Source organism: Saccopteryx leptura, chromosome 13 (assembly GCF_036850995.1).
Source record: "Saccopteryx leptura isolate mSacLep1 chromosome 13, mSacLep1_pri_phased_curated, whole genome shotgun sequence".
NCBI classification, from domain to species: Eukaryota; Metazoa; Chordata; class Mammalia; order Chiroptera; family Emballonuridae; genus Saccopteryx; species Saccopteryx leptura.
The window spans coordinates 5,812,714-5,836,027 of record NC_089515.1 but is presented as its reverse complement, the minus strand read 5'-3'; the positions used below and the strand labels follow the sequence as shown (position 1 = coordinate 5,836,027).

Here is a 23,314-nt window from a genome sequence, read left to right as displayed (position 1 = left end):
GACCAGGAAAATCCAACACACAGTGGTTGGAGGGATGGGCGCAGCTCTCTAAGGATGCTACCGTGTCGGTGTGACATTGACCAGAGACCAGCTGGGCGTCAGTGAGACAGAGCATGAGTGGGGTGTGTGTGGGGGGTTATTCTAGTCTGGGTTTTTGCCAGTAACCAACACTTTGGGGTTTGTTCAGGTCGCTTGACCTCACAGGGCCTCAGGTGTTCCCTCTGTAAAATGGGAGTCCTGTCTCCTAGCACTACTGTGCAGACAAGACTTCTCGGGATGCTCCCGGAACACAGGAACACTTGTTAGTAACATCAGCCCTCCTTTGTACCACGAATTTAAAAATGCTTCATGGAACTATGAGAAAAATAAACACTGTAACAGTAAAACTGTAAGTCCCTTGTTTTCATGGAACCCTTCCCCTGGTCACTTGTGGGTCACTGGGAGGGGGTTGGGAAGCCGGTCAGGGTTGACAGTGCTCCCCCCTTGACCCCGTGGGTATGGGGCTCTGACTTTGGAGCCTAGAGGACTGACGAGGACACAAGCAGTCTCAGGAAATGGGCTAGGGCCTCCAGGGGCACAGGACATCCTGATAAGCAATGTTCTACTTCTTGGTCACAGGACTCAGTAAGTATCCCGCACACCTGGGAGCGCTTGATTTTTTTTTTTTTTTTTTTTTTTTTTTGTATTTTCTGAAGCTGGAAACGGGGAGAGACAGTCAGACAGACTCCCGCATGTGCCCAACCGGGATCCACCTGGCACGCCCACCAGGGGCGACGGGGAGCGCTTGATTTTAACACACCTGAGTTGAATTTCTCCCCGTACTTCTCCCACTAACATTTCCTCAGCAGTCGGAACTCAGCTGGCAGGGACGAGATGGCGTAATCACCACTTAGCATATCTTTGTGAAGACCGGGCATGACCACAGAGGCCCATACGCCGCAGACAGCGGTGCAGCGCTGGGGTGGGGAGGAGCCTCGGGACAGACACAGACCTCAGAGGGACACTGCCGTGTCTGTTACCATTAGTGGCGACATGAGCAGCTGTGGAGAAGTTAGAGCCCACCCCTTCGCTGGGACTAAAGGCCATGCAGGGTGTCTAACAGCATGAGCCCTGTAGGGACACCAGCTGGGATCTGCGCTTAGCTCGGTCAGCATGCGTGAGATATTTAACTTCTTTTAGGCTGTAGAGAGGGGATGAGGTGAGGATTAGTGAGACATTACCTGTACATTTCTGTACCCAAGTACAGCTCTTGGCACGGGGCCGAGCACACAGGGTCTGGCCTAGGATGCTGCCCTCCTACAGCTGTTACTGAAGAGTAATTTACCATCAGCGAGCGCCGTGACCCTGCCAACACGCTCTGGGTAATAAACTATGGCAATAAACCAAGCTCCATTTCCCGCAAGGGGCGCAGAAAACCAGGCACACGGTATTAACGTGCAGTGTAAAAACGGACGTGGGCGCCCATAAAACAGACCGTGAGGATTAAGTACTTCATTATTAAATGATACTAGCTTTGCTGCCACGTATGAGTAAGTGCCTAAAGATAAATGTCGGATTTCTTTTTATTGCCGTGCCAGAGAAAAAGTGAGGTGTAAGTGACCTCGTATCACGAGATGTTTGGATTTATCGCAGACACTGAGGAGATCATTAGATTGGCCATTCATTCTGGTTTGCCTGGGCTGTTCCCAATTTGAGCTTATGGCTGTTTAATTATTAATCACGCTCCTCTCAGATGTTTCCCGGTTTAGAGGATAAATGATACGGCCATTACAGTGATAAAAACCCAAACTGTTGAGACACTGACTGAAAGTTCTGACTTCAAACCCAGGGGGTCGGCAGAGGTCCCAACCCACTGCCTCGGGCCACGCCCAGGATGTGGCTTTGATAGGAGCAGGAAAGAGCCAGGCCTCACAGATGCTGCCTGGGTAAGACGCCGGCTCCCCAGCAGGCGAACAGGGGACACAGGGGGACAGTGGACATAGCGGAAGCTCACACACCCTCCCCTCTCGGATACCAGTCAGGCACGGAGATGCAGAGCCCCAGAAACTCCCGGGAGAGGGAGCAGCAGCTCTTGCTTTGACCTTGGGGGGAGGGGCAGAATCGCCACGCTCCCTTTCGGGCCTTGCTTTCGCAGGGGTCCCCAAACTTTTTACACAGGGGGCCAGTTCACTGTCCCTCAGACCGTTGGAGGGCCGCCACATACAGTGCTCCTCTCACTGACCACCAGTGAAAGAGGTGCCCCTTCCGGAAGTGCGGAGGGGGGCCGGATAAATGGCCTCAGGGGGCCGCATGCGGCCTGCGGGCTGTAGTTTGGGGATGCCTGCTTTACAGGCTGTCTTGGCAAAAGCTAGGTCCGGGCTCTCCCAGAGAGGTCCGGTCCAGCCTGGTCACACAGGGTCACCTGCAGGGTGTGGAGCAATGACCCCACGCCAGGTGGCTCACACTCAATAAATACCCCCTCAGCACTCTTCATTTTAAACTAGAAAATGAGGACTTGGGACCCCGACATCTCTCCCTGTTCAACGTCTAGGTCCTGGAGGCACCCCTAGAAATGGTGCTGTCCTAGTCCTTCCTCCGTTTTCTGCCCGGGGTCTAGCAGGAGCCAGGTTTCAAGTTTTATAGAGAACCGAGAACAAATTTTTAACTACAGCCAAAGCCCTCTGACTTGACCATCAGCATTGAGACTTCAGATTGCTACCTGCTTCTGCACCATGAGCAGGAGGAAAGCCCCCTGCCTGCCAGACCGCTCTCCGCAGGAGGACCGGGCGTTATCACCGCGAGACGCCAGCCAGCACTGGGACCGCCCACGGGTTCACACAGCTCCACACCGGCCCACACTGGGCTCCGAGGAAGGCACACTCGGGGACAAAACCAAGGACAGCCGATTCTCAGAGAAGCACCTCAAATCCTTTGTATTCTTTGTCAGAAGAGGGGCTCTCGGTCATCTGCTCTCTTAAAGGGGCAGCTTTACACCTAGCTGTGAGATGTCCTGGGCTGCTGCTTTCTGAAACTACCTGAAAACTAGGGAAAATGCACAAAAAGCAAAACTCCATCTTTGGGGGAAACTTATAACCCCAACACATATGAGTGACCAGGATGCAAAGTGTCCCTCATGGTGGGGCGGGGAAAGACCAGGAGCAGGGCTGCCTGCTGTGCCCCCGCCCCCACCCTCACGGGGACAGGACAGGGCAGTGAGCAGGGAGTGCAGCATGTCAGGGCTGGACATGTCCATGCACAGACGGGCCCAGCATCTGTGCCAGCCTGGAGCCAGGAGGGGACCTGGCACCGTCGGTGTGGAATCGGGGACAGCCAGACCACCACCACCCTCACCCCTCAAAGCCCTCTGTCCCCCGTCCTGTGAGCTGGCCCCGAGCCCTGGCCTGCCCTTACCCCTAATTGTCCTGCAGTGGGTTTTCCATCAAACCTCCTTCAAAACAACAACAACAACAACAACAAAAAAAAAAAAACCTCAAAAAAACAAAACTACCAAAAGAAAAAGAAAGGAGCCAGGTACACAGGCAGGCTAAGAGCCCACCCGGAAAAACTGCATACGCAAGGACATTCAAAGGGAGCTGGCAGAAGTTAGAAAAGGGGAAGAGAAAAATAAAGCAGTGATGAAAGCCAAGGACCCAGAGTCCTGAACCCCGTCAAGGTGGGGGGGGGGCGGGGGTAGACAGTAAATAACAGATAAAGACAACAGTGATACAACATATGCCTAAAAGGTGTCACTTAAGGGGTCTGAGCAAGTAGTGAAGATAGAAAAAACACTCAGGTTTAATTTGCAAAGAGAGTCAAAGCCACAGATGGAAAAGGGCACTGTTTCCCGGGGGTGGGGGAAGAGAGGGTAAATGAGGCTCCTCCACCTGAGGATGCAGCCGGCAAAGCCACTGGGCTCCGAGGCTGCGCAACCGGCAGCATCCTATCCGGACCCAAACAAGCGGCTTCTAACGAAAGAAGAAACGAGCCTCTGCTTTCAGCAGAGCAGGCAGAGGAAGCACGTGCGTAAGAGTTCGGGGAAGGAAAGTCACTCTGTGCCCACCGTCGCTGAGAAAGTGGAGCGACAGCCAAGCGGGTGCCGAGGGGCGTGAACGCCTTCAGTGTGGGCCCGAGGCTAACAGGACCGCAGGAGCAACCGCTAGACAGCACAAGGCCCATGTTACAAACCACAGTCCTACAGACAGAATGGAGCCAGAGACCCGGGAGGTGGGACTTCCATTCCTGGTCATGTGGCGGACTCAAAACCCCATTTAAGCTGTTGGCTAAAATACACTTAAAACTTTTCTTTTTTTTTTTTTTTTTTTTGTATTTTTCTGAAGCTGGAAACGGGGAGAGACAGTCAGACAGACTCCCGCATGCGCCCGACCTGGATCCACCCGGCACGCCCACCAGGGGGGCGACGCTCTGCCCACCAGGGGGCGATGCTCTGCCCCTCCGGGGCGTCGCTCTGTTGCGACCAGAGCCACTCTAGTGCCTGGGGCAGAGGCCAAGGAGCCATCCCCAGCGCCCGGGCCATCTTTGCTCCAATGGAGCCTCGGCTGCGGGAGGGGAAGAGAGAGACAGAGAGGAAGGAGAGGGGGAGGGGTGGAGAAGCAGATGGGCGTTTCTTCTGTGTGCCCTGGCCGGGAATCGAACCCGGGACTTCTGCACGCCAGGCCGACGCTAAAACTTTTCTTAACAGCACCAAGGAGCTAGCGGCAAGGCAGGGAGCGTAGTGGCCCAGAGAGGTCCGGGCAGTCTGAAGCTGCTGGCATTGGCCAAAGGAGGATGACCGGGGCTTGGGCTCTGGGAGCCAGAGGTCAACACCTGTGGTCTCGTAGGAGCCCTTTCCCTGCTGACCGCTGCCCCGTAATGCTGGGCTCTGCACAGCACTGTACCCCAGGCAGTAATGTGCTGGAATTGCTGCCTATCTCGGGAGACTGCAAGGGGCGGGGGGTGGAGGTGGGGGTGGGGAGGGGAGCTTGGTGCCTGCAGACCTAGGCAGAAAAATAACCCTGTGACGCAGAATTACCCCCAGGACCTGAGGCTAAAGTCACGACACCTGGGAGGCTCAACACCCCGAGCCATTTAAAGGGGTAGAGGAGGCTTCCGGTCAAGATGGCGGAGTTGGTAAACCTGGTGCTCACCTCTCCAACCACCACACGGAAATTACAGCTAAACCCCAGAACCACCATCACTCGGAACCACCCGAAACCTAGTGGAACAGAAGTCCTATAACCAAGGATAGAAAGAAGAAGCCTCATCAAGACGAGTCGGAGGGGTGGAGACTCGGAACAGGCTGGCCCCACACCTACGTGTGGCAGATAAAAATTGGGAGGGATACCTGCGCAGGGGTCCCCGCCCCATCCCACCCCCCACAGCACAGGACTCCCCCACACCTCCTGGCTGTAAACAGCAGTGGGGATTGAGGCAGCTCCTCTTAAAGGGCCCACACACAGACTGACCCGGACTCACTCCCTCTGGGCTCCAGCGTGGGGGCAGCAGCTTGAAAGGAAGCAGGAGGCTCGGGGAGGAACTGAATCATGTGGAATCAGGATGAGGGCTGGAGGGACAGCTTTCTCCCAGACAGAAGTGCTGGCAGAGGCCATTGTTCCTTTGCTGAGCCCTGTCCCTGCATAGCTGGCAGGTGGGCGCCATATCCAAGTCTCCATCAACCTGGTTCACACTGTTTTCCCCGCCCTGCTGGTTCCCTGAGACCCCGCCCCCCACCCAACTTTCGGGCCCACCTAAGCGGTGTCCAGTGGCTTTCCCCTACAGGCGGCCCGTCTTGGCCCATGCTTCAGATCAGACTTCTCTCAAATTTCTCAAAGATCCACACACCTCATACGAGCAGCACCAGCTGTGGCATGTCCCCGACCTTCTGCTGAGTGGCCCCAGGCCCAGCCCTAGCGGCAGCTGCCTCGGTCCACAGCGTGGCCTCTCCCAGGCACCTCCAAGCCCAGCTCAAGTAGCAGCTGCCTGCACATGGCTCTGTAGCTCATGCCGGGTGGCCCCAGGCTGGGCACAGGTGGCAGCTGACCTTGGCCGGCACCTCCCAGGAGGCCCCAGAGCCAGTGCACCAAAGAAGACGAACTCAGAGGTCCACACCAAGACGCACTCCGGAGGATTTTTCCCGGACAAGGAGCCGCTCACGGTGGCCAATCACCAAGCACACAGAGAAGCCAGGGCTCATGTGTGAGCAGCAGTAGCGGCCTAGACCGGAGATTTGGGATTACTGGAACAAGTTTGCTTACTGTGGGTAAAGAAACAAAAGACAAACCAGTGTATCTAAATACAGGCCAAAGAAAATTTCACACACCAGAAACAAGACACCATAGCTGAGTGTGCGTGCACACTGTACAAAGCCAAGTCCCGTTCGACACCACTTATGTCAATCGAACAACACAAAATGCTAGATATTGTTCATGGGGAAAGATTTATGTAAAAATATTTGGAAGCTTCTATAAAAACGTCGACACCGACCTTGGGACAGTGACTGTATCTGAAGATCTGAGGGGGGCTGAGGTGGTCACAGTGACTATCTGTACTGTTAACTTTTTTTTTTAAAGAAGAATATATTATTTATCTGAAATCTAAATAAGCATGAACATAGAAAAACAGAAATAACAATGGCAGTGTAAATGTGGGTCTATATTTTAAAAATTAATAACAAAGTAATTTCAATTTTTGGATCAAAGAGGAAATCAAAAGAGCAAACACAGAGTATGTAAAAAATATAAATATTGAAACACAACAAATTAGAACCAATGAACACAGGGAATGCAGGGATTAGAGGGAAATTCCTAGACTTTTTATGCTCAAATTACTATAGTAATTTGAATGAAATAGTATATGAATAAAAGTGATACAAGGGTCTAAGAAGTGAGAAACAAAACAGACCTAAGGAAAAAGGGAGAAAGGGGAAAGGGAAGATTATGGCTGAAAATACTAAATAAGAAAAATGGAAAAAAGTCACGATTAGGTAGCTACACATAATACAGATCTTCTAATAATGTTAAGAGATTTTCATTAAATATCATAAAGCCCCATGAGGCAGGTAGGACCTCAGACTTGTCGGGGGGTGACTAACGTGACACTTCCACGTTTCACCGTAGTAAAAAGGGGCGAGAATCGAGATGGGAAGGAGCCCGATAAATCTGACACAGAACCCACAGGACAGGCTCACAGACTGGGTGGGTGCTTTGAAGGCTTACGTGGTCCTCAAGAGGAACAGAGCTGGGACTCCTGCTCCATCTTACACACGAAAATAAATAGCCTATGGGTCAGAAGAGGTGGAAAGCCATGGAAGTATGAGAAACGGAAGCATGTTTGTGGCATTGGGGGCAGGCCCCCTTCCATGCAAGGGGACAGACAACGACAGACGGTGAGAAGGGAAGAAGGGGGTCCGCCGTGCACCTGCTCAAAGACGCCCGCCCCGGACAGGACAGGGAGGAGAACGTGGATGCCGTCCTGCTTCAGCCGGTCGTATTGGCACAGAGAAGAGACTCCCTGAACCCCGCGTGGATGAAGATGCGGGGAACAGAAACGGGGACTCGTGCTTTGAGGCAACGTCTGCACGCACACGGCACTGAGCTCCCAGGACAGGACTGCACAGCCCCCCTAACGCACGGGCTCCAGGCGCCGGGGCACGGCCCTACGTTTGGAAGTAGTCAATGACTGGAAATAACCCGTGCGGCCACCAGGAAGGGACAGGTTGGCTCTGCACAGGAACACCGCCCGGCAGGGAAGAGAGCGAGGAAGACCTCCGTAGACCTGACACAGAACAGCCAAAGCAGGAAAAGGCATCGCTGCTGCCGTCTGAACGGACACGACAGACCGGAGGGCCCCAGGAGGGGAGCAGGCCGATGGCCGCTGAGCGTGGCGATGAGCAGACAGGCTCCCGCTCTCCTCTTCTCCCGCGCGCGGAGTGTTTGGAAAGCTCCGCATTTCTCACCGTCTCTCACTCTGCCCGGAGGCACTGGTGGGACCAACGCTTGTCGCTGTTCCGAGTGGTGTTTTACAAAAGCCTGGTGACCATGGCTGCTTCTGGGAAGGGAGCCTGGTGACAGGTGGGAGGGGGATTGTCTCCTGAGTAGACGGTGGTGGTTTTTAATTCTAGGCATGTGTCACCTTCTTACAAAGTATACAGGCAATATACCAGGCACCTGCTTCCTGGTGTACAGGTTGCGTGTTTATGGCCACAGAGATGAGAGGAAAGCAGACACCCCCCTTGGAAGACCGTCAACGTGGGAACGACTTCCCTCCGAAGGTGTTTGCATCCTACAGGTTTGTGTCACATGAATAGTTTACACGGGCTGGAAACCAAGGGAGTCTGAGTTCAAGTTTCTGGAAGCCCTGGCAGGTGGCAGGGAGAGGTGAGCAGAAGTCCGAGACCTAGGCGGCCACGTCGGAGGTTTACAGGAGGACGTGACACCAGTTTTTACTGACCTGTGACTCATTACATTGATGGTCCCATTAGGGGGAGGGGGGGATAGCTGGTACTGGGACAAGGCTTGTTTTTTAATATTTAAAATTCGCATCAATTTAGCATATTCCCTACCCGTCTCCTGCATCCACGGAACAGCACTTGGGCGTGCCCGGCGAAGAGCAGCTCGGCCGGGGCCTTTGGGGACAGCACCGGGCAGTTGGCCCTGGCTGGGCGGAGGTGAGCAGGAGACCTGCAGGGCGAGGCGAGGGTGTCTCGGGGAGCATCAGGGAGAAAGCGGGGAACCCGGACAGCAGCGAGCAGGCACAGAGGGGCCCGAGCCAGCCCTTATTTTGTCAGCAGCTGTGGTTGGCCCGCGGCAACAAAGGCTCCCTAAAGATCATTTTCCTCGTATTTCCTCTCCCTTCCTCAGGAGACCCTCTTGACAAACGGGCTTCCTTTTCTCGTTGTATATTGGCATTTCTGATGAGCGAGGACCTAACTCATTGGATTTCCAGACTCCATGGGTGTTGGCTTAAATACCCAGACACCCACCCAGGTAGGGCAGGAAGGTCCAGCTTCTCATTCAGATGCCGAGTTCCTTCTCCCGCTGAGGACTTGGACGTATCCGGGCCCCTCCACCTCAGAGCAAACCAGCCACCACCAGGTTGTTCTAAAACCACGGTCTGAATTCATTTGTTTCGCTCACGCTTATATCCTGACAGAACATTTACGGATGAGTGGCTTTTGTTTGCCAATCACAGCCCATGCTAATCAGTCATCACTCGTGTGTGGGTCCGGGGAGGGAGGGGAATGGGGGCCTTCTTGGAATAGGCCTCCGCCCCCCCTGTGGCTACCTAAGCTGAGCTGGACTATCCTGCAGTCTTTAGCTGGAAGAGACTACGTGATCGGCCAGTCTTATTTTACAAAGTGCGGTGTGTGGCCTGTGGCGTGTTCTACAGACAGGGAGGAGAGGCCGGAGAGCAGCAATGTCGTGCGTGTGTCAAACACGGAACCGAACATCTCCCCCGCACAGAAAACACAGCTTCCCTCACGTAGGACACTGCGGGGGCCCCAAACGCAACGCCAGCGCTTCGGAACAGGAGCTGGCTTCAAGAAAGACCCATCAGGACAAGGTGACTGCAGCATGGCCACATCACAAGCAGGAGACGGGAGAACTGCAAGCCTGGTGACAGACGGAAACCCTGCCCCTCCCCCTTGCCACCCTGCACCTATGCAGCAAAGGGGGCGATGGGTTAAAGGTCGCGGAGCAGTCAGTGGGCTAAGATCCGCCAATCACAGCTGTCTTCACTGCGTGTTCTTCCTCCCTGCCTTCCACCCACTCAGCCACCTGGTCACCCATTTCAAGAGTTCAGGCTGAGGACATGGGTTTGAGCCCTGGCTTTCCCGCCCCCGCCTCCACTTCCACCTCCGGGGGCCGCACTGGCTACCTGGCTTCGCCACGCTCCGCTCCCGCCTCCGTCGCATGTGCCCCTGGGCTCCTAGAGAGGGTTAGAGGTGCCTGGTGGTGCCAGCCACATACTCAATAAATGTTTGCTATTTTATAACCATTCAGAACACAGTCAGAAGCTCCTTATACCAAGGAAATAAAGCCCACATCCAACACACACACACGCGTGCACACACAGGTGCACACACACACGCTGATATGCCCACCATGCGGGTACAAGAATAAAAGTAGCAAAGAATCCCGCTGCTGCCGCGTTCCGGCACGTTTGCAGTGCCGACCAGGTGGGCCAGCAGCAGGGCGTGGGAGGTTCCCGGCTCCGTCTGCCCTCCCCGGAAGGGACCGAGATTCGGCAGAAGTCACCGTAGGAGACGCCCGCTGTTTTCCCGTCTCCCATTGTTCTGCTCAAGAAGCTAATCTGACTGGGAAACCGCCCCGGGCCAGCTGGCTCTGCGTTAGGCCCCCCTCCCCCCATAAGACTGCACGCAGGAAAAGCCACTTCCTAACAACTTCCTCCAGGAAGCCGGGGTCTCTCAGCAATGAAGACACCCCGGGGCCAAGTCGGACCACCCCACGACCCGTCCAGGTCAAACCACTCTGTATGAGGGAAACCTTAAAAACACACATGGACGTGCTGAGTGAGCGACGCTTGCTGCGGTTTTTCTGTTAGGAGGCCCCCCACCCCGGAACTGAGGGTGCCACCTCCGCTCGGAATCGCAGCGCCCGTCAGTTTGCCAGCGGAAGATTGTGTTTCAACCTGCGACTTCCTAGCGCAGCCTTCTGAGGACACAGTGTTCTGTGAGCAGAGAAATCTGTCGTGGATGTGACAGAGAACACGTTTTTTACTTACACTTTACAAGAGTTAAGCCAATTATTCAGAATAAACGGCACAGTGGATTTCGGTGGTTTATGTTCTAGAAATCTGACAAGCACCCCAAAAGGGTTCGTCCCTGTCCTTTCTCTCCTCCCCCCCAGGAGTGAAGTTGGACACTCTGGTGCTGGGCAGTTAAGAACATCACCCGAGTGTCCTCGTACTTTCTAGCCTCATGAGGGTCTCTCTCTAAAGCTCACATTTAGTGACTGGAGAGAACCGTGTTGTGTGACAGTAGGAACACGCTCTCTGTGCCGGCCCCTCCTGTCTCTCTGGGTGTGTGTCTGGGCCGCCGCCCCCACACTGCCCTGGGACCCCCCTGTCCAGTCTGCCGCCTGAGCCTCCCTTAGCATCGCAAATCCGATTGCGGGGGGGGGGTGTCCTCGCTCTGGAAGTCTGTCCTTCCTGTGCTGGTGGTTCCTCCTTCGTTCTACAGCCCACTCAGGCCTGATGCAAGGCCCCGGTGGGCAGCCCCCTCAATGACAATGGTCAGCTGCTTCACTGAAGGTGGAAGGGTGTCTCAAAGGAGCCAGCTACTGCAGAGAACACGACACTCTGTGTCAGACGTCACCCTTCCTTGGTCCCTCTGGCTCGCACAGTGCTTCCAGGGCCCCTTCCCTCTGGGAGGCCCAGTCAGTGGACTCCACTGACGATGCCTGCGGCCCAGGAAGGGGTCCTTTTGCCCTATTTAGCGTGCCTCTGGAGCTGCCCTCCGCAGCGCCCCGCCCGGTGCCGCGGGGAGCCTGTGCCCGCCACTGCTTCTCCCAGGATTCTGCTCAAGACACATGCTTGGGGCGCACCTGTCCTTTTTTCTCCCCTGTCATGTGTTTTTCTTTTTCATTTTAAACATGATTATATAGAATAACTGACTTTTTGGGGTGAAGGGTTGTAACCAGAGAAAGACAACATGAAATATTTAAGATTCACCATCACCAGAAGGTCTCTCCAAGCTGCCCCGCCCGTGACTTTCCCTGGTCTTTCTGCGTCTTCTCTTTTCAGAGTTGGACGGGCCCCCCACCCAGTAGCAGCAGGTGCAGAAAACTTCCCTGGCGACTCCGAAGGGGCTTACAGGGGTGCTGACGTGTCCCTCTCCCCACACGGACCTCAGAGACAGCCCAGGGAAGGGCAGATTTGAGGCCAAGGACAGATCGGTGCCAACGCAGGGCTGCATTTGAGTATTGGGAGACAAAAAAATCGTACGACCGCTGAAGAAATAGACAACTCTAACCAAGATACCAACATCAGTCAGGATTTTGCTGACCTTGCTGCAGTCAATTCAAGCGGAGCCCAGAAATGGATAGAAGGCTGAGGCTCGGAAAGGCAGTGATGGAAGAATCAGGGGAGACCTATGTCCACCCATGCGCCGTGCATGGATGCGGACATGGGACAATGAAGACGGCTGGTAGGAAACACAAGAGAGATGCCCTTGCCATTCGGTGCTGGAGGAGGGCTCCAGGGACACCCTGGACCACTAGGAAGATGAACAAGAAAGTCCAGGAACACATGGAGCCTGAAGCGTCACTGGAGGCAAAGATGACAAAACAGAGGCTGTCCTACGTCCGGCCCGTCACGAGAAGCGGGGTTCTTTGGGAAAGACAGTGATGCTGGGAACATGGCAGGCAGCAGGGAAACAGGAAGACCCCAGATGAGATGGGGTGACTCCATTAGCACAGCCATAGGCAGGGGCCCACAGGAGCTGGGCAGGGCGGGAGAGGACAGGGGACAGGACACAGCGGATGTCACTCAGGCACAGGGCCCCCAGCGGTTGGTGCTGACTCGACAGCAGGTGACACAGCCACAGAGAAGACATTCTGTGACGCACACAGCAGCAGGCGACCCCACCCCCACTGCTGTGGCCTCTTTCCACTCCTGCCCTCCTCCCAGGTGCACTCTCAGCCTTTTTCACTCAGCTGTGGTTCCGGGGAACCCAGTAGCCGTCAACACACAGCTAGGCGAACACGGCGGCCGATTTCCCCCTAAGACAGCCGACAGAATGGAAGGGAAATGTGGGTCAGTTTCCCTGATCAAGTCTCTGAAGCGAGTTGAGAAGTTTGAATTCCACGGGTCGTCGCACCACGGAGGCAGGCTTGCGGACGGGGGCGGGGGTGCATGCAACCATCCTTGCTCGTCAGAAAGTCTAACAGACCCTCTGGTGGACAGATGGAATGTTTTCCGTACATGCCGTTTACTTCTGACACGTGAGCTTGCCCGATGCACCGTGCTTACGGTAGGGCCTTCACCCTGGAGAGTACGGACAGTGGCGTGTTGGTCACATTGTGTAGGGCAGAGTGCGGGCGCTCCGAACGACAAAATGTCAGTGCCGCCAAACGAGAGCCACCACCCAACACCCGCCGCACCGGCACAGCATGAATTTCCGGTCCCCGTGTGCGATGAGGGAGAACACGCGGGCTTAATCTACACCAGATGTCTGGGAAGAGCCCCAGACAGACACCAGCCAGGAGTAGGAAGTGTGGGCTTTTCAGTGATGATGTTCAAAGGGTAACATTTCCTCAGTTTTATAAAACAGAATGGAAGCCTTTTTATTTATTTACTTATTTATTTTTCAGAGTCTGCTTTAAGAGAAATCTTGAGAGAGTCCTTTCTGTAGGCATTTACCGTTGGTGGGGAAAAAAGACACCAGCAAATCGAAATAGTGTCCTTCCGATCACATGGTCGGGCAGGGACAGTCCCAGATGGACATGGTGCACATTGCTTAGAAGGAAACATAAAAATCCTTGGGAAAAGGGAAGTCACGGGCAAGGGGCTTACGGCCCTGTGGCTAGCTGGAGCTTACATGTAACATATTGAGTACGGGTGCATTTTCCAAGCATTCATCACTTTCATCTGATTCCCAAATATGTCCCTGGCCCAGAAAGCTTTGACATGCCCGCCGCCTTCCACCAACGCCCATCCAAGACCGCTGAGAAGAACAAGTGCAGGATGCAGATCTGCCAGCAGCCGACACAGCAAAGGGAAGAAATCACAGGTGGGCCTCAGCCGACACGGAACGGGAGGGGCTTTGCCAGCACAAGAGAAGTGCGAGTGATCACAGGAGATAAGATAAACAGAGACAGAATTCGCAATCAGAATTCCTTTTATATTACAAATCATCACGAAGTAAATCAAAAGACAGACATGCCAGGGAGCACGCTGACAACAAATTACTGGGGCACAGTAAATATCCTCAATCTGTGAAGAAAATAAACTCTCACCAACCAGGAAGAAATAATACCTCTCAAACAGAAGAGAAAACTGGCCAAGGATGGGCGCAGACAATCCACAGAGTAAACGGGGTGAGGAGCAGCCGTGTGCCAGGGTGGGGGGGGTGCCCCGTTCACACCAGCCGCTTCTCTACCCCTTGTCCAGCGACATCACTTTATAGCTTGAAATTGGGCACAGTGGGAATTTTTACAGCTGAGAAATCACCTATAATTCAGGGAGTGCTTTATTTTTTTGTTTTTGGGTTTTTTTTGGACAAGCCAATTTACCAGCAAATCATTGGTAATAGATATATAAAAAGCATTTCAAGGGGACCAATAATCAAAGAAATACAAAAAGAAACGAGGTCAGGACAGAGTGGAAGAAAGCACATTTCAGCCCTATTTCTCCTGCTAACCGCAACAAGGAGGTCGGGAGGAACATCCGTCAAGCAGCGGGCAGAGCCTCTGAACGTTTAGGACAAGTGGGTCTCAGAACTCCAGAAACTACGCAGGAGTGAGTTCTTGTTTTTCGTTTCTGCCTTTTCTACCTCTTGACCTGGGGGGGGGGGCTCTGGAGAGGCCGCCAATCTGCAGATGCCCTGCCTGTGATGCCAGACCAACAAAGGCCCGAGAAAAGCCGGGCATCTCTAGCCAACAGGCCTGGAGGAAAGTGACCCAGGAAATGAGAGACATGTTGGCCACACCTGACCCGACGCTGCCTGCAGGTGAACACCAGAGAAAAAGCCACACCCTTGTTCCGCCTCACCAGGCACCGCAGCCCGGAGGTGACGGAGCCCCGTGTTCCCTCCCTCTTGTAACCGCAGGCCACCCCTCTCCCCTGGCACGGAGACTGTGGGCAGAACTTGCAGAAGATGTCTCATCGCCCTGGAGGCCGGAAGGAAGTGGGACAACATTTTCAAATGTTGGAAGAAGAACAACAGTCAACCAAGAAGTCTAGGTCCAGTGAAAAGATCCTTCAGAAATAAAGGTGAAATTGAAGACCATTTCAGATAAAGAGAAATGAAGAGAATTTGTCACCAGCACACCTGCCTTACCAGAACTGCTAAAGGAAGTTTTTCAGATGAAAAGGAGAAAGAACAGATAAACAGAAGGAAACTTGGAACATCGGGAGTGAGGAGAGAGTGGGAAGGATAAATATAAGCAGATGCAGTGGAGCAAAAATGACAGCATCTGCAGTGGTTCTCAGTGTGTAAAATGGTAATATTTAAGATATCTAGATCATAAAGGCAGAACCTAAAAAGGTTGTCAAGGTTTTATATTCTACTTGAAGTGATAAAATACTGATACTGGTAGACTGTGAAAAATTACGCACATATAGTGTCATCTTTAGAGCAGCTGTTTTCAATCAGGGGTGATTTTGTTCCCTAAAAGATATCTGGCAATGTTTGAAGACATGATTACACATGCTACTCCATCTATTTGATAGAAACCAAGATGCCACCAAACATTCTATGACACAACAGGACAGTCCCATACAACAAAAGTTTATCCAGTCCAAAATGGCTATAATGCCTATGGTGAGAAACACTGCCCTGCAACAACCATACAAAAAAACTATATAAAGACTATACTAAAAAAATGCTATAGATACATCAACATGGAATACTAAAACAAGGTTCAACTAGCCCACAGGAATTCAGGAAAGAGGAGCACAATGAAACAAAAATAAGAGGGAACAAACATAATATTAAAATGGTAACACATGAATAATTGTATTAAATGTAAATGGTCTAAACAAACTTATTAAAAGACAGTGACTGGCAGAATGATGAAAAAATATGCAACCCAGCCCTGGATGGTGGGGGCTCAATGGACAGAGTGTTATCCTGGTGCGCCGAGGTCATGGCTTTGCTCCCCCGTCAGGGCACGTACAAGAAGAGATCAACGAGCGCACAACTAAATGAAACAACTAAGTAGAACAACAAGTTGATGCCTCTCTCTCTCTTTCTCCCTTCCTCTCTTTCTTTCAAATCAATGGGGGAAAAATCCAACCCAACTATATGCTGTCTCTGAGTAACTCATTTCAAATAAAATGACATAGGCAGGTGAAAAGCAAAAAGATGAAAAAAGCCATGCATTGCAAACACTAATCAAAAGAAAACTAGATATATTAATATGAAGTAAAGCAGATCTCAGAGCAAAGTATAGAACCAGAGCTAAAGAGGGACATTACATCCATAAGACACACACTTACCTGTGCGTATCACAAACAATGGAGCTTCAAAATGCTTGAAGAAAAAAACGGACTAAAAAGAGACACATTTATAGTTGGAGACTTCAACACCACCCTCCTTCTGTTACTGATAAAACCACTGGGCAGAAAAAAAAAGAGATGTGTTGTTTTGTGTATCATGTTGGCAGAGCTTTAAGATGTTACCAGTCCTCGCAGAGTTCCGGTGAGACATACAGAAACAGCTGCTCCATAATAATGGGACAAACATGAACATAAAAGTCCTGAAAAATACTTAATTTCTATAGGGAGAGGCTTAAAATGGCATACCATTCTTCAAACCAGTATTTTCACTTTTAGGAATGTCTCCTAAGGGATTCAAGTGGTTCAGAATGGATCTGTCTAGACCAGGGGTCCCCAAGCTTTTTACACAGGGGCCAGCTCACTGTCCCGCAGACCATTGGAGGGCCACCACATACAGTGCTCCTCTCACTGACCACCAATGAAAGAGGTGCTCCTTCCAGAAGGGCGGCGGGGGCCGGATAAATGGCCTCAGGGGGCCGCATGCGGCCCGCGGGCCGTAGTTTGGGGACTCCTGGTCTAGACCTTCATAACAGAGTGATTTATAATAGCAAACCTTAGAGATATCCAAACATGCCCACCAACTGTCAAGTATGTAAAAATGTACTCACACATACAGTAGAGTGCTCTTGTCTGGATGTTTTTTAAAAGAATTTTTAACGCTGTGGTAAATGTGAATGATTTTACGACAAAAAAAATAGTATATAAAGCAATGTATATAAACGATATAAAATAAATTATGTTAAAAAGACACATAATTACATTCAAAATGACTAGAAGAAAATATAACCAGGAGACGGCGTGAAACGTCACCAGGGTCGTGATCTCTCTGTGCTTTGCACGTGCTCGTTCTGCCCCCCCCCCCCAAGTTTCCCGTTGTGAAACGATGTCACGTTCATGGTGAGAACAAACAGAGACCGTTACTTTCAAACACAGCATCCACAGGAGGTGGGCCACCCAGAGGATCTAGCACAGGGCCGCCACTGCTATGGAGGAACGCAACAGACGGTAAAAATTTTCGAAAAGAATTTCGAAAATGAGAAAGAGTAATAGAGTGTCCCCACAATCATTCCCAAAGCGACCGCCTGTGTCTGACAGCCCAGGCCTAATTATGAACAGTGCCCCTGCTGTCCCTGAAAGCATCACCGTGAGGAGGGTAATTAATTGCACAGGTGCCCTCGCAAAACTCTGATTGTAAAAATGTCACCAACCACCACTAGAAAGGAACGCGTCGGTTACTATCCGCCAAGCCCCGCATGGATGCTCAGTGTGCGGCATCTTGGGGAACCATCAGAGGAACTCGGGGACTCCATGAAAAGGGAGACAGCTTGTCCTCCAAGTTCACACATGAGCAAGCATCGGCGCCTGGACTTGAACTGCACCCACCCTTCGGCCACAGAGGGCGTACCTGGGCCTGCCTGAGAGCAGGGTTGGCGGGCAGGGGTCTGGCGGGAACTCCGGGCACACGGGAAGCCTGGCGGACAGCCGGGAGCGCTCGCTGAGGCGAACCGGGCCCAGGGAGGTCGAGGGCCCCAAGGGGCCTGCTGATGTCAATGTTCTGACTTGGCGGCAGTCTCTTGGGATTGTCCTGCGGGGTCAAAGCCAATAGCTATGATCCGTGGCTCTCAAAGTTCATGTAATTCCTTCAGGACAAGGCCGTGCTGTGCAGTGGGCCGTAGCTGAAGGGGAGGTGGGGTGAAGAAAGGGGCAGAGACCAGGAGCACACGAGAGGGAGCCTCTTCTTATTTATTTGGACTACAACATTCTAACAGAAGCACCCTGCCCCCCAATCTGGGAGAAGAGGGATCCATTTGTTTGGATTAAAAAAAACCCCTGATTTTAAATCATTAACAAATAGGTTCAAGACACCTGAGGAAGTGGCAAGTGTGAAGACACAGATCAGGTTTCAAGGGAACGGCCAAGGACAACACCAGGACAAGGGGCCTGGAGGCTTCTGGAAGCCAGGGCTGAGGTTCGGGGGCCACTGGGGGGGGCGGGGGGGGGCTCTTCTGCACAGCATCCTGGGCTTGGCAACAGATGCGGACAGACGCAGCGTGAGGCTGTGCTGCCGGCCCCTGCCTTCTCTCCCTCCCTCTTTTCTTCAGTTCTTTCTAAGAACAGCTTTACTGAGGTCTACTGGACATATGGAATGTATTTAAAATGCGCACTTTGGTAAATTTGGGCATTAAGTTCAAACCCATGAAACCGTCACAATGAGCATATCCATCACCCCCCAAAGAGAGTCCCTGTCGTCCCTCCCTTCCACCCTCTCATCTCCCCTTCCCTGGGACTCTTGCTTTCTGTCACAACTAATTAGTTTGCATTTTCTAGACCTTCATATGAATGTCATCCTAGAGTACTCATTCTTTCCTGGCTTCTTTCGCTTGGCACGATGACTTTCCCCATGACGCTGTGTAAATCAGTGGTTCATCCCTTATCACCGAGTACCAGTCCACCATGTAAATATACCCAGATTATCCTTCTGCCTATCGGTGGATGTTTGGGTCACATCCCGATTTTGGCTGCCAGAAATAAAGCTGTTTCTACTATGGTCCTATGTTTGGGGGTGAAAGGTGGCCAAGCTTATCAGGAATACTTTGGAACCCAACCCTCCACACTTTTTAGATCAAGGGAGATAAAATAGTTTATTGCGATAATGATTTTCTTGACACCAACCCTATTATTCACTGCTATAATTTTGACTCTTGCCGCACGAGTCCAGTATTCAAGCATTCTCCTGGATGCGTCACAACCCTGGAGAAACTGCCTATCAGAGAGAGCTCTAGTGATAATTCACCAGGGGAGCAGCCATTTTACAAGACAGGAGGGAACCTGGCCGTACGTAGGATTAAGATTCCAGCTCCTTGAAACCAGAGAGTTGACAGAGCTGCGTAACTCTTAGAAATACCCTGGGAGTGACAGGGGGCCAAAGAAGCTCACCCCAACCCTGTGGGTGCATCGGAACCAACAGGAGGGGTCCAGCATCAGGAACCTTCTTGGGCGGCAGATATGTTGAGCCTCCTGGGAGTCTGGCTGGAGGGATCATGGCTCACAACAGCCTCACACCGCATCAATCACACTGGGGACACTGTCTGCCCCGACAGGACCTCACAGAGCTTCCAGGGCTACTGCAAGCCTCCACCCAGCCCCTGGCCACCACCTCGGCATGCCTTTGTTGAACTTGCATAACAAAAAGGACCCCAAGATCCATTCCCACCCAGGCAGACCCCATGTCCCCACATGCACACTGACATACCTTGTGTGTGCTGGTCTGTGTGGGCTTCCTCACCAAACCTTTGCTGAGGGGGGCGAAGGGGGCCTGCCCAGGCTGGGGGCCGCCGGGCCGGGCTGGACGCACGCGCCTGCAACAGAACCCACAGCTGCTCACCCGGGGCCCTTTCCTTCCGGGTCATGGCGCGTTTTCTGTTTTGTTCACAACCCCATGCGGAAACAAACAATTTACTGATTTTATGTTTTTTAACTCCGTGTAGGTAAACATGTAAAGGTTAAATTATCTAACACTCTTACAAGATTAAAAAATAAAGACTGATTTTTTTTTTTTTTACTCCCCAAAGCCTCTACTCTGCTAAATTAGTTCTTGCAACCCATAGAATCACGGCTTTGTGGCACTTGGGAGATGTTTTTCTATAAAGTTTGGTGTTTCAGCGACGCCGTCTGAAGACAGTTGAGCCAAACACCCGAGGAAAGCATTCTAACACCCCACGTCTTATGAAAGTGACTCCTGCCAGGGCGGTGGAGTCCCTCAGAGAGATCCACTGTCTGCCACCTGCTTACTTCTGTAACAACTAGCACACGGTTTGAAGGGAAGGTAAAGGAGGCAGCTAGTCCAGCAGAAATGTCAACACAAAAAAAGAAAAAGACAAAACCACCCTCCCCCCTCAAACCAGCTTTCGGCCCCAGCACGTCGACCTCCTCTTTGCTGAAGGCCACGTGGCACGGGCAGCGGCTGGCACACCCTCTCTACCGCCACGTCCTGAAAAGATGACCCCCCCCCCCCAAACCACGGTACCTTAGCTTTTCAATGGTGGTTTTCTTGTCCGTAAACAGCAGGCGAATCAGCGTCTTCCTTTTGAGGTAAACCGCACACCCGGCCGTGAGGAGGCACAGGATGGCCACCAGGGCCGCCAGCGTCACACTGTGGTGGTCTGAAACGAAACACGTCTGGCTCAGGGAAGGTGGCGGTGGGGTCACGCTGCGACCAGGCACGTGGCAAGTTGTCCCGGTTACGGCCCAGCGGGCTTCGGAGGAACAGGGGCGGAGAGAGCAGAGCCCCGGAGGGCGCGCAGAGGCCGGGTTCGGGGTTCGGGCTGTGTCGCCAGTGTGCCTTGGTGACCACTCTGCAGCTCGCAAATGGGAACACAGTCTGGGAGGCGGGACTGCAGCTGTGGCCACACAGCCCCCCCCCCCCCCAGCATGACAACAGCAGAAAGTCATCATTCAAGTTCCCTCAGAATGACAGTGGTCCCCAGGCTAAAACCTCTCCAGCCCCCATCACATTCATGGCCCCCCAGGTCCCTTCCTCGTCTCATTCCTTGTTTTTTATTTCTGTACTTCTTTAGACCAAGACTGTATTTCTGGACACTGTGTCCAATTAGAGGATGAAAAGAAAAAGCCAAAGAAAAGCTTGCAGCTTGATGAAATGCTCCTGGGGTCTGTTTTGCTCTGTCAGGGATGTGGAGTCCAGCCTTTGGGGCAAACCCTTGCTCTAGGATCAGGCGTCCCCAAACTACGGCCCGCGGGCCGCATGAAGCCCCCTGAGGCCATTTATCCGGCCCCCTGCCGCACTTCCGGAAGGGGCACCTCTTTCATTGGTGGTCAGTGAGAGGAGCACTGTATGTGGCGGCCCTCCAACGGTCTGAGGGACAGTGAACTGGCCCTCTGTGTAAAAAGTTTGGGGACCCCTGCATGATGCGGTGTATCTGCCCTATGGAAACGTCCCCTTTCCTGTGATCTGACTCACTTTGATGAGTGCAAAGACGCTAAGGTCCCTCCTGATGTGGAAGGGAAGATGCCACCACCACGTTGGTTTCTCCTGCAGCTGTGGGGCTGGGCAGCCAGGGAAGACCCTCAGTGCCGGGGGGTGGGGGTGGGTGGGTGGGAGGACCCTCAGTGCTGGGGGGGGAGGAAGAGGAGGACCCTCAGTGCTGGGGGGTGGGAGTGGGTGGGTGGGAGGACCCTCAGTGCTGGGGGGGAGGAAGAGGAGGACCCTCAGTGCTGGGGGGGAGGAAGGGGAGGACCCTCAGTGCTGGGGGGTGGGAGTGGGTGGGTGGCAGGACCCTCAGTGCTGGGGGGGAGGAAGGGGAGGACCCTCAGTGCCAGGGGTTAGAGGTTTCCTGCTCCTGGGGGTCCATATCTACAGCCACACTGATGGTTGGTGAGCTCCCATCTTTCTTGGAAAGACCCCCCAGCCTTCCCCAGCCACCCCCCTCGGTAGCTCAGTGCCCCCTCCTCTGGATGTGTTGTCCCACCAACCTGCTTGCCGGATGGGGCCACTGTCTGTGCTTCCTCCGAAACCAAACTTGTCACAGAAGGGGGGCGCCCAGTGGGCCTCACAGTGGCAGTTCTTCCTGTTGTTACACACCTTTCAGGGTGGCCGGGAAGAAGAGCACAGAGAGGGAGGCAGAGTTAGGACACAGTGTCCATCCGGGGCAGAGATTAGTCTCTGAGCCCTCATTGGGCGCCATGGCAAAGCAAAGGCCCTGTGGTCAGAACCCCCCTCAGCACCCATGGAACAAGACTCAGTAAATGTCACTGTCAGGACAGGCCCAGAGCAGAACGCCACACAGGAGCCCAGAGCCCGAGGCTGCATGTCACGTAACCCGCCAGTTAGCAGCTGTTCAGAGTCATGGTGACCGTTAGGGCCCCTCCTCTCCTTTCTACCACGTCTCAACCTGGGTACTTTTTAAACCCAGGAAGCCCTCTTCACCTGGCCACGATGAGAGGCCTTCTGCGTGGTGAACAGGGATCCCGCTTCAGGATGTAGAATCTGAGCCCTTGGGCATCGCTGGCCTGACAACCTCTGGGCACCTTCAGACAGGAGTCTGGGCGAGGCTGGGTGACCCACAGCCAGGCCACACGAGGATCACATCCACTGAGCCTGCTCCCGTGTCTCCTGCCTGAAACACCCACTTCCTTCCGGCAGAGCCTCCTGGTGGCCCTTTCCCGGCTCCCAGCCCTGCAGGGTGGGCACAGCCAACAGAGAACTGCTGTCCTCACGGACCAGGACGCTGGCTCTGCTATGACGGGAAACGGGCACCCAGGACAGCAGGAGGTGGCCCGGGATCGGGAACCCAACCTGGAGGCCAGAGCACACTCCCCGGAGGGGCTGGCTCCTGCTCACCTGGTTACCGTCGTGACAGATGGCGGCTGCTCCCTAACCTGTGTCACCATCCTTGTTGTGACATAGGTATTGACTGACCTAGTCCATGACCCAACAGAACATGAGCCCGAAAACAAGGCGGCATTCTTTCTGTGAGGAGGCTGTATTGCCCAGCCATGTGCTCTGTGCCTAGGTAGAGAGACCGCCGAGAGGTGCTGCTGGTGAGCCCGGGCTCCCTAGGGAAGGACTGTGGTCAAGCTCCTGGATACCACGTCCTGGCAGCTGCTCCATCTACTCAGAGAACATGGGGTCCCCGGGGAGGCTGGACAGTGAGAAGTCCAGGGTCCCTGACCCAGCGTTGGTACTCATGGGTCAAGTAACTTGACCACGTCACTACCCCCTACTGGAGCCTGGGCGCCTTCATCGGTAAAATCCTAAGGCGGCACGAGGCCGTCCCTTCCAGCTGTTAGAAAGGTTGCCACGATCTGATGAAGACATGAAAGGATTCCATCTCACACGGACAGCTACACTCACGCGGGGGAAGCAGCCCGATCATTCTTTCTGGTTACGCTGCCAGAGTCATTTTGTGAAAACCCTATAATTCTACGTTAGAATCATTGGCGGGCGCCTGGCAGGTTTTTAAAAAATAGAACTGGGAGCGTGATTTCTGCAGGAAACGCTTTCAGAAACACAACCGCACCACCGGCATGACAAATCAAGATGGATATAGTGCCATGGGAAATCATTGAGACCGTCAGGAAA

General features: G+C 53.2%; 1 protein-coding gene across 1 annotated transcript in view; it reads right to left on the bottom strand.

Annotated features, from left to right (window-relative positions):
- ADAM12 (ADAM metallopeptidase domain 12) overlaps positions 1-23,314 on the bottom strand; it is a 302,779-nt gene that overhangs the window by 3,552 nt on the left and 275,913 nt on the right. The window contains 4 exon segments of the mRNA XM_066355592.1: positions 17,621-17,800; positions 19,469-19,574; positions 20,243-20,378; positions 21,706-21,814. Coding sequence (XP_066211689.1) covers positions 17,621-17,800; positions 19,469-19,574; positions 20,243-20,378; positions 21,706-21,814 — 531 coding nt within the window.